Source organism: Tenrec ecaudatus, chromosome 7 (assembly GCF_050624435.1).
Source record: "Tenrec ecaudatus isolate mTenEca1 chromosome 7, mTenEca1.hap1, whole genome shotgun sequence".
NCBI classification, from domain to species: domain Eukaryota; kingdom Metazoa; phylum Chordata; class Mammalia; order Afrosoricida; family Tenrecidae; genus Tenrec; species Tenrec ecaudatus.
Genome location: NC_134536.1, coordinates 85154699 through 85167662, shown reverse-complemented (window position 1 = coordinate 85167662; position 12964 = coordinate 85154699). Strand labels below are relative to the sequence as shown.

The following is a 12964-nucleotide window of genomic DNA, read 5'->3' as shown; positions in this document are numbered from 1 at the left end:
CTTGACTGGTGATGTTCGTGTGCATGGCATCTCTCTTCCTTGGTTCTTCTTGCTTCTGCCTGGCTGCTCTGCTCTTTCTCTCTCTCCAATGGCTGCCCGGTGTGATGAATACCATCCGTGCCACTGAGTTGTACATAGCACACTGTCCAGCCAAATGTGTTGTGATATATTTTTTCACCCCAATTAAAAAAACAGAAAAAATCACCTTCACTTTCTAGGCTTTCTCGAAGATTCTGACATTTGTTTCATATCCAGGGTGTGCGTTGTGAATTAGACGCGTGAGCAACACTGCAGCCATTTCGATTGGACTCTACCATGCTTAAGCGTAATCAGTTTTTTTTCAGTTTGTTTACTTGGTGAAACAGCTGACGGCTTTTGCTAGAGCCTCGTTGCTTGTATGGCAGGAGAAGTCGAGGATATCGGCAAGACCAGCTGAGGTAGATCAAGGTGATTCCGTGCGGTTTTTCTTTTCCATGGTCACGGTCTTGGCCAGGTTCCGTCGGAAGCAGTAAAGGGACGTACGTGAAGCCTGCGGGGTGAGACGTTAACCTGGAGACAGGATGGCACAACCCCCTGGCGGCCTGAGACTCCTGCACAATTCTAAGCAGGATGAGTTGAGCTTGATTTCCTCTCCCCCCACCCCATCCCCCTCCTTCAGAGAAGATTGAGGACTTTGGAGACCCTTCATGGTCTCTTGCACATTTCCTCTCTGCTGGTTCAGCCGGGCACCTGAAGGTAAAGGGTGGGGGCTCTAGTCTGGCCAACGAGATTCAAAATGCAATCACATACCCACCCCTGCGGCTGGCTTGTGACCAGGATCTCGGATGCCCCACAGTGTGGTCCATTCAAGTGTGTTTCCGGTTTTAGCAGAGGCCAGCCTTTTTTTTTCCATATTGGTTTTTTTTTTCATATTATTGGGGACTCTTACAACTCTTGTTACAATCCATACATCAATTGGATCCGACATATTCCTACATAAATTCCATCGTTCTTTTCTAGACATGCACTTTCCATTGAGCCCTTGGGATGGTCCATCTGGACTCTGTGGCCTGAATCGATGGGCCGTTGCTCTCCCTCTCTCACTTTTTTCCTTTCATAATTCCCTTTACTCTCTTCGTCCCAGTATTTCCTGCAAATTTTGCAATTTAAGTCTTTCACATTCCTTCTTCTGGGGGGTTTCATTTGGGCCCCCCTTCCTATCCTGACTGCTCTCCCTGGTCCTGATGGTCACTCTGCATCTCTACCTCTTCCTGACCACCACACATCAGAAGCTCCCCGCCACCACCTCCGCCTCCCATTGCTCCTTTGGCCTTTTTGGGTAACACTGCCCTGAGGCTTGCTTTTCGCTGGTGCACCAGAGCAGCAAGGGGAGCAAAGCAACAAAGTCTCCAAGAAATCCCAAAAAAGACTTCAGACTGGGGGACAGGGCTCGGTACTACATCAGACCTGATGGGAAACATTCATAAGGGTCAACAGATAGTGCCTTTTTTCCCCTTTTTCTTTTTCCCATGTCTATCCATATAAGATAGGCAGAATAAACGATCCCGAGTAGAAAACAACGGGACCAACAGTTCCAGGGGGACAGGGGAGAGGAGGTGGTGGGGGAAAAGGAGGAGGGAGCCAACAAACCCGGGGACAAGGGAAAACAAGAGATCTAAAATTGACATAGAATACTTGGTTGGGTTAGATCAAGTGCAATGTAGCTGAGAGGAAGTACAGAGAGCTGAATGAAGGTTGAATATGACAGTGCGGCAGGAGGAAAGTAAAAGGAAATAGAGGAAAAAACTAGGAGGCAAAAGATTTATACAGAAAAAAAGATTTATACAGGTATAAACAGGCATGTACATATGTAAATATATCAATATATAAGGGCTATAGGTCTATGTACATAAATTTATAGGTAAGTTATTAAGGTAGCAGACAGATATTGGGCCTCTACTCAAGTCCTCACTCATTGCAAGAACCCTTTGTTCTAATAACCTGACATTCTGTGTTGCTCACCTCAACATGATCGCTGAAGACAAAATGGGTGCATAAGCTAATTTGGTGAAGAAAGCTTCCGGCTTTTACAAGAAACAGTGTCTGGGGTCTTAAATGCTTGGAGCAACAAAGTCCACATGGAAGAAGCATACCAGCCTGTGTGATCATGTGGTGCTGACAGGATCAGGTATCAGGCATCAGAAAACCCAAAACAAACAACCATTTTGATGCAAATGAGGGAGTTCAGAATGGAAACCCAAAGCCCATCTGTAGACAATTGGACATCCCCTCACAGAAGGGTCACAAGGAAGGGATGAGCCAGCCAGGGTGCAGCATAGTACCGAAGAAACACACAACATTCCTCTGATTCAGTGGTTCTCAACCTGTGGGTCGCAACCCCATTGGGGTCAAACGACCCTTTCATAGGGGTCACCCAATTCATAACAGTAGCAAAATTTCAGTTATCAAATAACAATGAAAATAGTTTCATAGTTGGGGGGGTCACCACACATGAGGAACTATATTAAAGGGTCGCGACATTAGGAAAGTTGAGAACCACTGCTCTAGTTCTTTGATGTCTCCTTCCCCCCACTATCATGACCCCAGTTCTATCTTACAACTCTGGCCAGACCAGCACATGTACACTGGCACAGATGAGAGCTCTCAACACACAGAATCAGGACAGATAAACGCCTCAGGACCAGCAATGAGAGCAGTGTAAGAGTTCTTATCCCCATCCATCAATCCATGTCAAGCACATTGGTGCATATGCTGCCATCATTATTTTCAAAGCATTTTCTTTCTACTTGAGCCCTTACTATCAGCTCATTCCCCCCTCCATGAACCTTTGATAATTTATAAGTTATTATTTTTTTCATGTCTTACACCAATCGCTGTCTCTCTTCACCCACTTTTCTGTTGGTACTGACTGCGTTTTATGGCTTTATGTAGACTGTCATTTATCTTGTGAATAGTTCACCTATCTGTAACAGGCGGTTAACGTTAGAAGAAATTAGTACCCAAATCCCTTGGAAATCAGGCTAATTCAAACCCCTGCTGAGCAGCTTGGTTCTGTAGGATGCTCTATTGACTAGCCTCTGAAGTAAGAAATGACTTCTCTTTCTCTGTTCCACTTGGAGTGGTTAGGCTCATCCCTCAAGGACGGGGACCCAATATTTGGGGTAACAAGATGGGAAAGGACTGTGGCCATTTGATCAATTCACAGGTTTCCTATGGCCCCAGCCTCTCAGCCCCCACCTCACATGCACCTGTGCTGCTGTAGAAGGCCAGTTTGGTGGTGGTGTGGAATTCCTGAATGAGGAACTGCGAGAGAGAGATCCGCTCGTCGGTCTTTAAGGAATCATTGCCTTTTTTCCAGTACAGCATGAGATCGTCTTCAGTGTAGGCATCTGAAAAGAGGAGGGAGCCCAGCAGGCGGGGGCTGTGAGAAGGTCCTGATCGCTGAAGTGGACTGCCAGGATCACAGTGAGATGAAACGGGAGGAACAAACCACAGCCTAAGCACAGCAAAACAAAACCCAGGAAGATGGCTCCCCCTTCCAAAAGACACTAAAGCCTAAATGCGCATACTTGCTGCAAAAAAGGATCACCGTACAACGGAGCCTGCCATTTAGAGGATTAAACCAAAGACAACTGGGTCAGCAATGGCGAGATGCCGAGATGCCGGCCATCTATAGGACATTGGCCCTTTATAAGCCAGAGGCGATTCAGTCCTTTCCTTTCTTTGTTCCAGGTTTAATGCCCCTCATTCTTGTTGACTACCTATGAGTCCTCTCCGCTCATGAGTGCTGCATTCTAGCAAGAAAGGGAGGCGGGGCAAGTGTTTTTTCTGGTTCCTGTTGTTCCTACTAAGAGTACAAGGGAGGTGATTCCCCCAGTAGACTCACCGTCTCTGGAGCTACCAATTTTTCCCAAACCTACCCTCCTGAGGTGAGTACAAACCTGTCTGTGTGTGCACTTCCCACTCCTGTCCAACACACCTACATACCCTTTGGGCAGAACGAAGAGGCTACCCAACAGAGTGACCGGTCTGTTCTGCTCTTGTATCGATAGCTCTTCCCAGGCCTCTCAGTCACTAAATTAGACTTTAGGCCCTTTTGGTAATTCATACAGTTCATCACTTGGCTACAACAGAGAGGTTGATAGTTCAAATCTACCGAGGGGGCCACAGAAAAAAGGCCTGGCAGTCTGAGATGATGCCATTGACAACCCAGGGAGCAGTTCTCACACGCACCTGAGCTCCTCATGGGTTGGGATTCATGGATGCCAATCAGGTGGTTGTGCTCGCCTGGTCCGTGACAGGTGTGATCGATTTATGTGTCAAGGTGGCTGGGCTACAAACCTGTTGCTGTCGAGCTGATTCTGTTCAGCTCAATGAACCACTAATTTAGGCGTGGTTAGGACGGTCATTTTAGACATCCTTAATATCTATAAGCAGTTGACCTTAAAGGAGATCATCCTGGGTGGGTCCGATCCAACCAGGTGAGAGGCCTTAAGAAAACAGCACTGGAATTTCCTTGAGGAAAAAGATATTCGCCCTGTGGACTATCGTGTACAGCTCAGGCTTAAGAGTTTACAGCCACCTTTCCTGACACCCTGCCTTTGCGGCTCAGAGTTCCGTAGGCGGCCCCCACAGTCACAGAAGCCAGTCTCTCTGGAGGAAGGCTGGCTGCCACGACTGGGGAAACCCGGCCTTACGGATGGAGGCAGAAGCTGCCTGGGGGTGTTAAGGAAAACCAGGGTTTGGAGCCAATGAAGTTAGTCTTTATTTCCATCTGGCTCTGCCACTTCTGAGCTCCCTGTATCCAGGCAAACTGTGTGCTCTGCGTGAGGCGAATGCTCCTCCTTTGTATAATGAGGAGAACAATAAGCTTCTCGAAGGGGTTTCATGGGAAATCATTGAAAAGCAGAGGTAAAGCCATGTGTAGTGAGCAGCCATGCCCTGGATGCTGGGTGATTTCACACGCTTTCCCCTGCAGAGGGTCCGTTTGGACCCTGATCAATGTGGGGCCTGTTGGAAGGGGGACACCCAGTGACCCGCCACCACATGCCCGGGCTGGCTTACACAGGTGCTCTGGGCCAAAGAGTTCCCCACGAGAACTCCGACCCCCCCGGAAAGTGTCCCTGGATGTGTGCAGGCCTGGGAAGAGCGCATGAGCTGCAGGATAGCAGCCTCTCCATCTGTCCGAGGTAGCATTGGGACTGAGGAAACAGAGCGGGTAGGCGTGCATGTCGAGAACGAGGGACATGAGGGGCTAGTCTTTGACGTTGCCTCAGCTGGCTCTTCCCGGGGCTGGTTTTGAGCTCTTCCAGGATTTGCACGGGACAGACCTGGACCGAACCGGAGCGGCCCAGCCGCCACGTGGCTTCCTCGTGGCAGTTCCCCAGGGACGGATATCCCGGTCCATGAGTACCCACGAGATTACGGGTGCTTGCTTACTCATCTGTCGTGCACAGTTTACCCTCTCGGACAGCAGGTGGAAGGTGTGCTCCGGATTAGTAAGCACATCCATCTTTAGCGTGCAGTATGATAGGTTAGCCCGCCCCTCGTGACCACTGTCTCCAAACTTCTTTTTGCCCAGAAATTCTTTCCTCAGAGGAAATTTTACTCAGAAGATCACTAAAACAGCTGGAAAACCCGAGCATCTACATGCATCCAGGCTGCAGCCTGGATGGAAGCGGGCCTGGATGGAAGCGGGCCTGGATGGAAGCGGGCCTGGCAGGAGACCCCATTTGCTGAGCCTTCCTCTTCCCCAGCCCTAAGCAGTCACCCCGGGAAACTCCAGGTTCCATGAACACATATGACAACCACTGCCACAGGGCATGAAACGGGGATAAAAGCTTTCAGCTCCAAATGCCCGGCTTGTAAAATTTACCCCCTTGCTGTTGTCAGCCCCGGTCCCTGGGCACCCCTCACCCGATCAGACCATGTTCTTTGGGGATCTCTTGGGTTTTCATTGGCTGAGTTTGGGAGGTAGATAGTCAAATCTTGGACTTAGCTCTCCCCTAAGAAAGCACTTTCAAACGTGGAGGGAAGAGTGCAGAGGACGGGCTCGTCCTGCCAGAGGCGGAGTTGTTTGTGAGCCTTGTGCTGTTGTTTGGACACAGGTCTACTCACAGCTCTCGATCTCCAGTGAGCACGTTTGGGTGTCCAGGGGAAACCGGCTGAAGTCCATGTTGCACATGGCCGTCACGGTCACCCTAGAAACAGAAGATACAAAGCCCACGCTTTCAGAACCTGTGAATGCAAGTGCTAAATCATAGGGCAAGTAGAAAAAGACCTCTTCTTCCATCCGGTAGAAGTACCTGCCTCTTTCTTGCAATCTCCGTGCAAGGTGTCAGGATTTAGATAAATAGCTTCTAAGAGACTCATTGATTGGAGTAGTCTTGTATATTTAAGGTAGCCCATAAATATCAGTATGAGGTGAGCACTATTTCTGCTCACTCTTCTCAACCTCGAGCCTTTTAAAGAAGCAATGGGCTGGATCAACATGTTGGTGGATGCGATAGCGTCGATGGGGACTCATGCCAACCTGCCACGTAGAACAGCCCGTCGGGGTCTCTTGGCAGCAACACAATGGTAGCAGAGCCCAGGCTAGCTTCCAAGGCAGGCTCAAGCCACCCACCTCACAGGATACCACAGGGGCATATATTGTTCTCCTGTTTTGGATAAGTGTCTGTTCCTTTTGAGTTCAGCAATAATTTGGGTGTAATGTTTCAGAGATGACATTTATGAGGCTCTTAGGGCAGTTACCAAATTCAGCACTGTTTTACATGATCGGTGTTTTGGTTTTGTTTTTTCACATCGACAGTGCTAATTATGAGGGGCACAGGTGCAGTTAGTGAGGAGTCCACGGAGACCTGGGTCGGGGAACCGGGAAGGCTTTGCTGAAGTAACGTGCAAGAACTTGCCAGCACTCCATGATTTGTTTCAGTGTGACACAGGAAAATAGGTCGCCTCATCAAAGCATCCATAAAGATAGATCCTTGCTCCTGGAAGACGGCTCTTCAGGCCAGGGTGAGGCTCAAGGCAGGACAGGATTAGACTGGTGGCTGGTATTACTTCTCCTAGTTGCTGGTTTTCCTCCAACCCCAGAAAATTTGCTATGTAAATCACTTGGATAATTCACTGTCTAAAGGGAAAAAATCGTGTTTAATTTAAGTAGATGTGAATTCTCCAAGATAGTTGCTTTCCTTTACCTACTTCCGTGATGGGGAAGGGCAGTCACCTGCAGAGATTGGTGCTGAGGGGCTCTCCCCCGGAAGTCCTGCCAGACACGGGAGCTGGAGAGGGGCCAGCATAAGAAGTGTGCCTGAAAGGTCTCCGGGGCTATCTGGCTGGCAGCTGGCATAGGCATCTGATGAATGGGCTTCCCTATCTCAGGCACATCACCTGCATAACCAAGCCTAACTGCCAGCAAGCAAGCACCGTGGAGTTAAGTTTGGAGATCTGCAACGTCAAACACCAAATGTAGCAAGAATTTTGCTGTGAAACAAAGGACTGGAAACCTCTTCTCTTTGTATTAGTTGGGATAAGAACAGGTTATTTCAGTCACAGACATCAACAGCATCATCATCATCAACACACACACACACACACACACACACACACACACACTCCCAGGGGCCCCAGTGAAAGGCTTGGGTCCAGGGGTAACTCCTGTGCCCATTCCCATCCTGTAGGGCTTGAGTTCATGGTATGGCCAAACGTCCTCCCCCTCAAAATCTCCCAATCCTTGTCTTCCTCCCACGATCAAAAACTCTCCCATCTTGAAGTTGCCTAGGCATTCAAGAGCAGTGGAACGTATTTTTGAACATTTCCTTAGTTAAGTCCATGTAGGGTGATGGAGAAGTCACTGAGTGGTGCCCATGGTGAATGCACTCAGCTGCTGGCCAGAAGGTTGGAAGTTCAAGTACGCCTTTTGGAGAGAAAGGCCTGGCGATCTATTTTGGAGAAATCAACCATTTCCTGATTTCTACTCAGACATACATGTGCCACCGTGTGCCCGAGTCAGTCAGACAGCAGCTGGGTCAGTGTGTTGAGGCATCTCATTGTGGCCACATGATGGGCCCACGCATAATGACAATTGTGAAGATGGCACAGGACTAGGCAGTGTTTTGTTCTGTTGTGCATCGTCCTGATGTGGTCGGAGCCAGCCTGATGGCATTCAACAGCTGCATCTCATTGGGCTTTCAGTTTTATCGTGTCTGCAAACTTCAGTTTCATCAGCGTGTCACCTGTCCGTCCATCTGCTGCTCAGGGCGTACACCTTCATTGACATTATACGCAGCCAGTTCAATCCTCCACTAGTGTGAAATTCTCAGCGCATGATCTGCCATCATTTGGGTTTATGTTCCCATGTTCCCAGGACTCAAGACAGGACCTGACAGGGCTTTCACTTGCACAACTCTGGGGACCACTCTGGCACCCACAAGACTTCATACAAATTTGCTGAATCAATGAGTGAACAAATTGGGTGGCAGGACAGTACAGTACTGTGGTAGTTACATAATCTGTTGTCAATTTGAGACTGAAGAGGTAAGGGGTGGAGTCTAGCCTGTCTTTCGGACTGCAGCTTGCTGACCTCATTTGGAGGCACTAAGGAGATAAATAGCTCATTGGAGGTCAGACACACATTCACTCCCTGTGAGACTTGATTTCAGATAAGACACATGGAGCTATGCTAGAGCCCTGCCTGGAGCTGAAGGAACCAGGTGGAGACCATTGCGAGTGCTGAGACGTCTCTACCACCACTGGATCCACAAGACTTTCCACCCACTGGCCTGTGATCTTCACGCATTCAGTGTCATTGCATGTGTTGCATAAGTCTGAGGAGGAATTTATAGATTACTATTGGACATGTGGGCTAATATTGGGCATATAGACTTGATCTGGACTGAGCTGGGATGTTTTCTCAATATTCAATTGCTCTTGTATAGAAGCCTTTTTCTTATATACTTGAGTCTCCCTGGATTTCTTTTTCTAGTCCACCCAGACTAACACAAGTAAGATGTATTTTAAACACTAATGGAGTTGTCAATGTCTAGCTGCCCCATGTTTACCCTCCTAAATCAAGCTAAGGGTACTCATCCTCAGTAACCTGGGTTGCTTTAGAACAAGAAAATCTTTCATTTAAAGTTAAGCAAATCCAGGGGCAGGTGGGGGGAAAGTTATTGGTGTTAACAAACCCAGGGACAAGGGAACAACAAGTGATCCAAATCAGTGGTGAGGAGGGTATAGGAGGCCTGGTAGGGCATGATCAATGGTAGTGTAACTGAAAGGAATTATTGAAACCCAAATGAAGACTGAGCCTGATAGCGGGACAATAGGAAAGTCAAAGGAACTAGAGGAAAGAGCTAGGAGGCAATGGGCATTTATAGAGGTCTAAATAAAGGCATGTACATATGAAAATATATTTATAAATGATGGGGAAATAGATCTATGTGCCTATATTTATAGGTTTAATATTAAGGTAGCAGAAGGACATTGGGCCTCCACTTAAGTACTCCCTCAATGCAAGAATGCTTTCTTCTATTAAATTGGCAGTCTATGATGCTCACTTTCCCAACACAACTGCTAACGACAAAGCAGGTGAATAAGCAAATGTGGTGAAGAAAGCTGATGGTGCTATCAAAAGATATAGCATCTGGGGTCTTAAAAGCTTTAAGGTAAACAAGTGGCCATCTAGCTCAGAAGCAACAAAGCCCACATGGAAGAAGCACACCAGCCTGTGTGATCACAAGGTGCCGAGGTGCCGAAGGGATCAGTTATCAGGCATCAATGAACAAAAAAATCATATCATTGTATGCCCACCTCCCTGATACGATCACTGAAGACAAATGGGTGCATAAGCAAATGTGGCGAAGAAAGCTGATGGTGCCTGGCTATCAAAAGATATAGCGTCTGGGGTCTTAAAGCCTTGAAGGTCAACAAGCGGCCATCTAGCTCAGAAGCAACAAAGCCCACATGGAAGAAGCACACCAGCCTGTGCTATCACGAGGTGTCGAAGAGATCAGGTGTGGGAAACAGAAGGATTTCTCCCAAGTTGTCTCCCCCAAATATGTGCCAAACTTAGCTGCTTGCGAATGACTATACACTTGGAAGTCATCAGAAGTAGGTCAGGGTTATTCTCCCTAAGAGTTATCAGCCATCTAGACCAAGCAGACACAACAAATAGGGCCCACTCCCTTTCGATAAGGATAGTAGTTGTCTGTTTCCTTGTAGGAGACACCAGAGAGGTCAAGCCCGCCCTAGGATGACCAAGGTTAGGCCCCCATCATGAATCTAGGGTCCACCCATCTTGTCACATGTACACCCCTAGACCTTCCCATTCCTATGGGCACACTCCTAGCTCATCCCCTTCCTGTCATGCTTGTGCCTATCATACATCCCCTTCCTACGATGTGTGTGCCTATTGTACTGCCCCTCCTGTGACTTGTGGTCCTGTAATCATGTCCTTCTAATGAGATATAACCCTTGGTTAGCAATAAAGAGGAGGTTCTCCTGCTCTCGCTCCTAAGGCTCTCTCCTGCTTTCATGGCCGGGCTCCCCCCACGAGGACCATCAAACGGGGCTGAGGTGAGCATGCTACGATGAATTGTGTCTACTATGAATTGTGTCTGACTCCATTATTCCAATCTCTCCTTTACCTCTCATGCTCTCGATGACTTTAATATTATATATATACTTATATAAACTGTACAATGTGCTTACTGAACCTGTGATTAGTGGTGGGGGGCTGGCAACCCAAGTCATACTACAATCAGGTATCAGGCATCATCAGAACAAAAAATCATATCATAGTGAATGAGGTGGGGAGTACGGAGTGGAGACCCAAAGCCCATTTTTAAGCCACTGGACATCCCCTTACAGAAGGGTCTCGGGGAGGAGACGAGCCAGTCAGGGTGCAATTTAGCAATGATGAAACATACAACTTTCCTCTAGTTCCTAAGTCCTTCCTCTCCATTCACTATCATGATCCCAATTCTACCTTAAAAATATGGCTAGACCAGAGGATGTACACTGGCACAGGGACTGTGCCATAGGAACTGGAAACACAGGGAATCCAGGACAGATGATATCTTCAGGACCAGGGGTGTGAATGGCAATACTGGGAGGGTGGAGGGAGGGTGGGTTGGATAAGGGGGAACCGATTACAAGGATCTACATATAACCTCCTCCATGGGGGACGGACAACAGAAAAGTGGGTGAAGGGAGATGTCACACAGGGAAAGGTATGACAAAACAATAATTTATAAATTATCAAGGGTTCATGAGGGAGCGGGGAGCAAGGAGGGCGGGGCAAAATGAGGACCTGATACCAGGGGCTTAGGTGGAGAGCAAATGCTTTGAGAATGATGAGGGCAATGAATGTACGAATATGCTTTACACAATTAATGTATGTATGAACTGCGATAAGAGTTGAATGAGCCCCTAATAAAATGATTAAAAAGAAGAAGAACCCCCTTTCCCCCAAAAAAAGAACAAAAAACCCCCCAAAAGTTAGCAAACCCATGATTTTACTTGCAATGAAAGATTAAGTCTTCTGCTTTCAGGCCCAAGGATGAAGGGCGCCCTGGTAGGTGAAGCTCACTACTGACAGGGTGGTTTCTTCTACCTGTGGCCACCTGTGGTCCTACTTCCTGTGGCCACACCCAACCATGTGCTGGGGGAGACTGCTGCTCCTCAGAGCTGACAGTGATCTTTTCAGAATTTGACGAGCTGGTTTTTAAATAAAATTATGTAAACTCATACTAACAAGTGATATTCCAAGACAAAAGTAATGCCACGCTAAATGTACCACTTCCTAATGTGTTTCACTGCTTTGACTACGATTGTTCTCTTGGGATTCTTTGCAGCTGGTGAGTGCGTAAGTGGACCCGCTGTATGGTGGTCTCTGGAGCCCCGGTAGCCTGCAGCCAGCTCTGACGACAGTATTTACCCGACAGAAATCGGCAAACGGTGCAATCCAGGACTTGATTTGCTGCTTTGTTCATTCTCTTGACTTAAGAAAGCAGACTAAACTTATACTTTTTACCCCTAGGACCATTGCATTATGAATAGTACAAATATGGAGAAAATATCCTTCCAGTATTCGAAAGCTTTTACCCAATTTGGCAGGGAAGTTGCTCATATCTGCGTGTTTTCCTTATGACTCATGTTCATCTCAACACATTAGCATAAATGAGCACATCAATCAACGCATGTCATACCTACCCTTGCCTGTCAGTTTTGTAAGGAAACACATGTTTAAAAACAATTAGTCATAGTCTGTCTTCATAAACTTCTTCTTGACAATAGAATTATAAAAACAGAGTGGGCCAACAAAAGATCCTTGAACTAAAAAAGAAAAAAACAGAGTGGATTTTACAAGAAATAGAACATCACTCTGGAGCTATATGTGTATGGGATTTATAATAAGGAGTATTACATTATTTTATTTATAATTCATCTGCTCTCTATCCTTTGAATCAGCCGTGGGTCCCAGGCTTTATTTCTCTCTAGGCCTGGCGGTGGTGCTGCTGCTGCTGTGTTTCATTGGTGGCTTTGAAGCCAGGTGATGTCTTGACAACCTGCCTCCAAAGGAGGGACTTCAGGGACTGTGTGTCTCTGACCTCTCTAGGCACATCCTGCAGAAGGAGGCATTTCAAGCGGCGGTGGAAATCCCCTAGGCCCACCCTGAATCTGGAAATTAATTGCAAAAGCTCCAAGCCAGGATGAGTATGGAAGGATCACTAATCACGAGACTGGGGGACCTGGAGCAGAAACTCAGCTTCCGTCTTCCCAGAGGTGTCGAGGGACTCTAGCTATCCTGGGCAACCAGCTAGGCATCTCCTACTCACACACGGCTGTGCGTGTTCTCTTTCCAGTCACTGATGATGTGTGAGCCCAAACAAAGCCTGAGAAGCAGAACTGCACTATCAACACAGCACCGGAGGAGCACGCCCCAGCTAACAGCCGAGTC

General features: G+C 47.5%; 1 protein-coding gene across 3 annotated transcripts in view; it reads right to left on the bottom strand.

Moving 5' to 3' along the window:
* LOC142452830 (gamma-aminobutyric acid receptor subunit rho-1) overlaps positions 1-12964 on the bottom strand; it is a 41545-nt gene that overhangs the window by 8320 nt on the left and 20261 nt on the right. For all 3 annotated transcript variants that reach the window (XM_075554024.1, XM_075554025.1, XM_075554023.1), the window contains 2 exons: positions 6118-6200; positions 3249-3389 (listed from right to left, as the gene is read on the bottom strand). In XM_075554024.1, coding sequence (XP_075410139.1) covers positions 3249-3389; positions 6118-6200 — 224 coding nt within the window. The remainder of the gene's footprint in view (positions 1-3248; positions 3390-6117; positions 6201-12964) is intronic.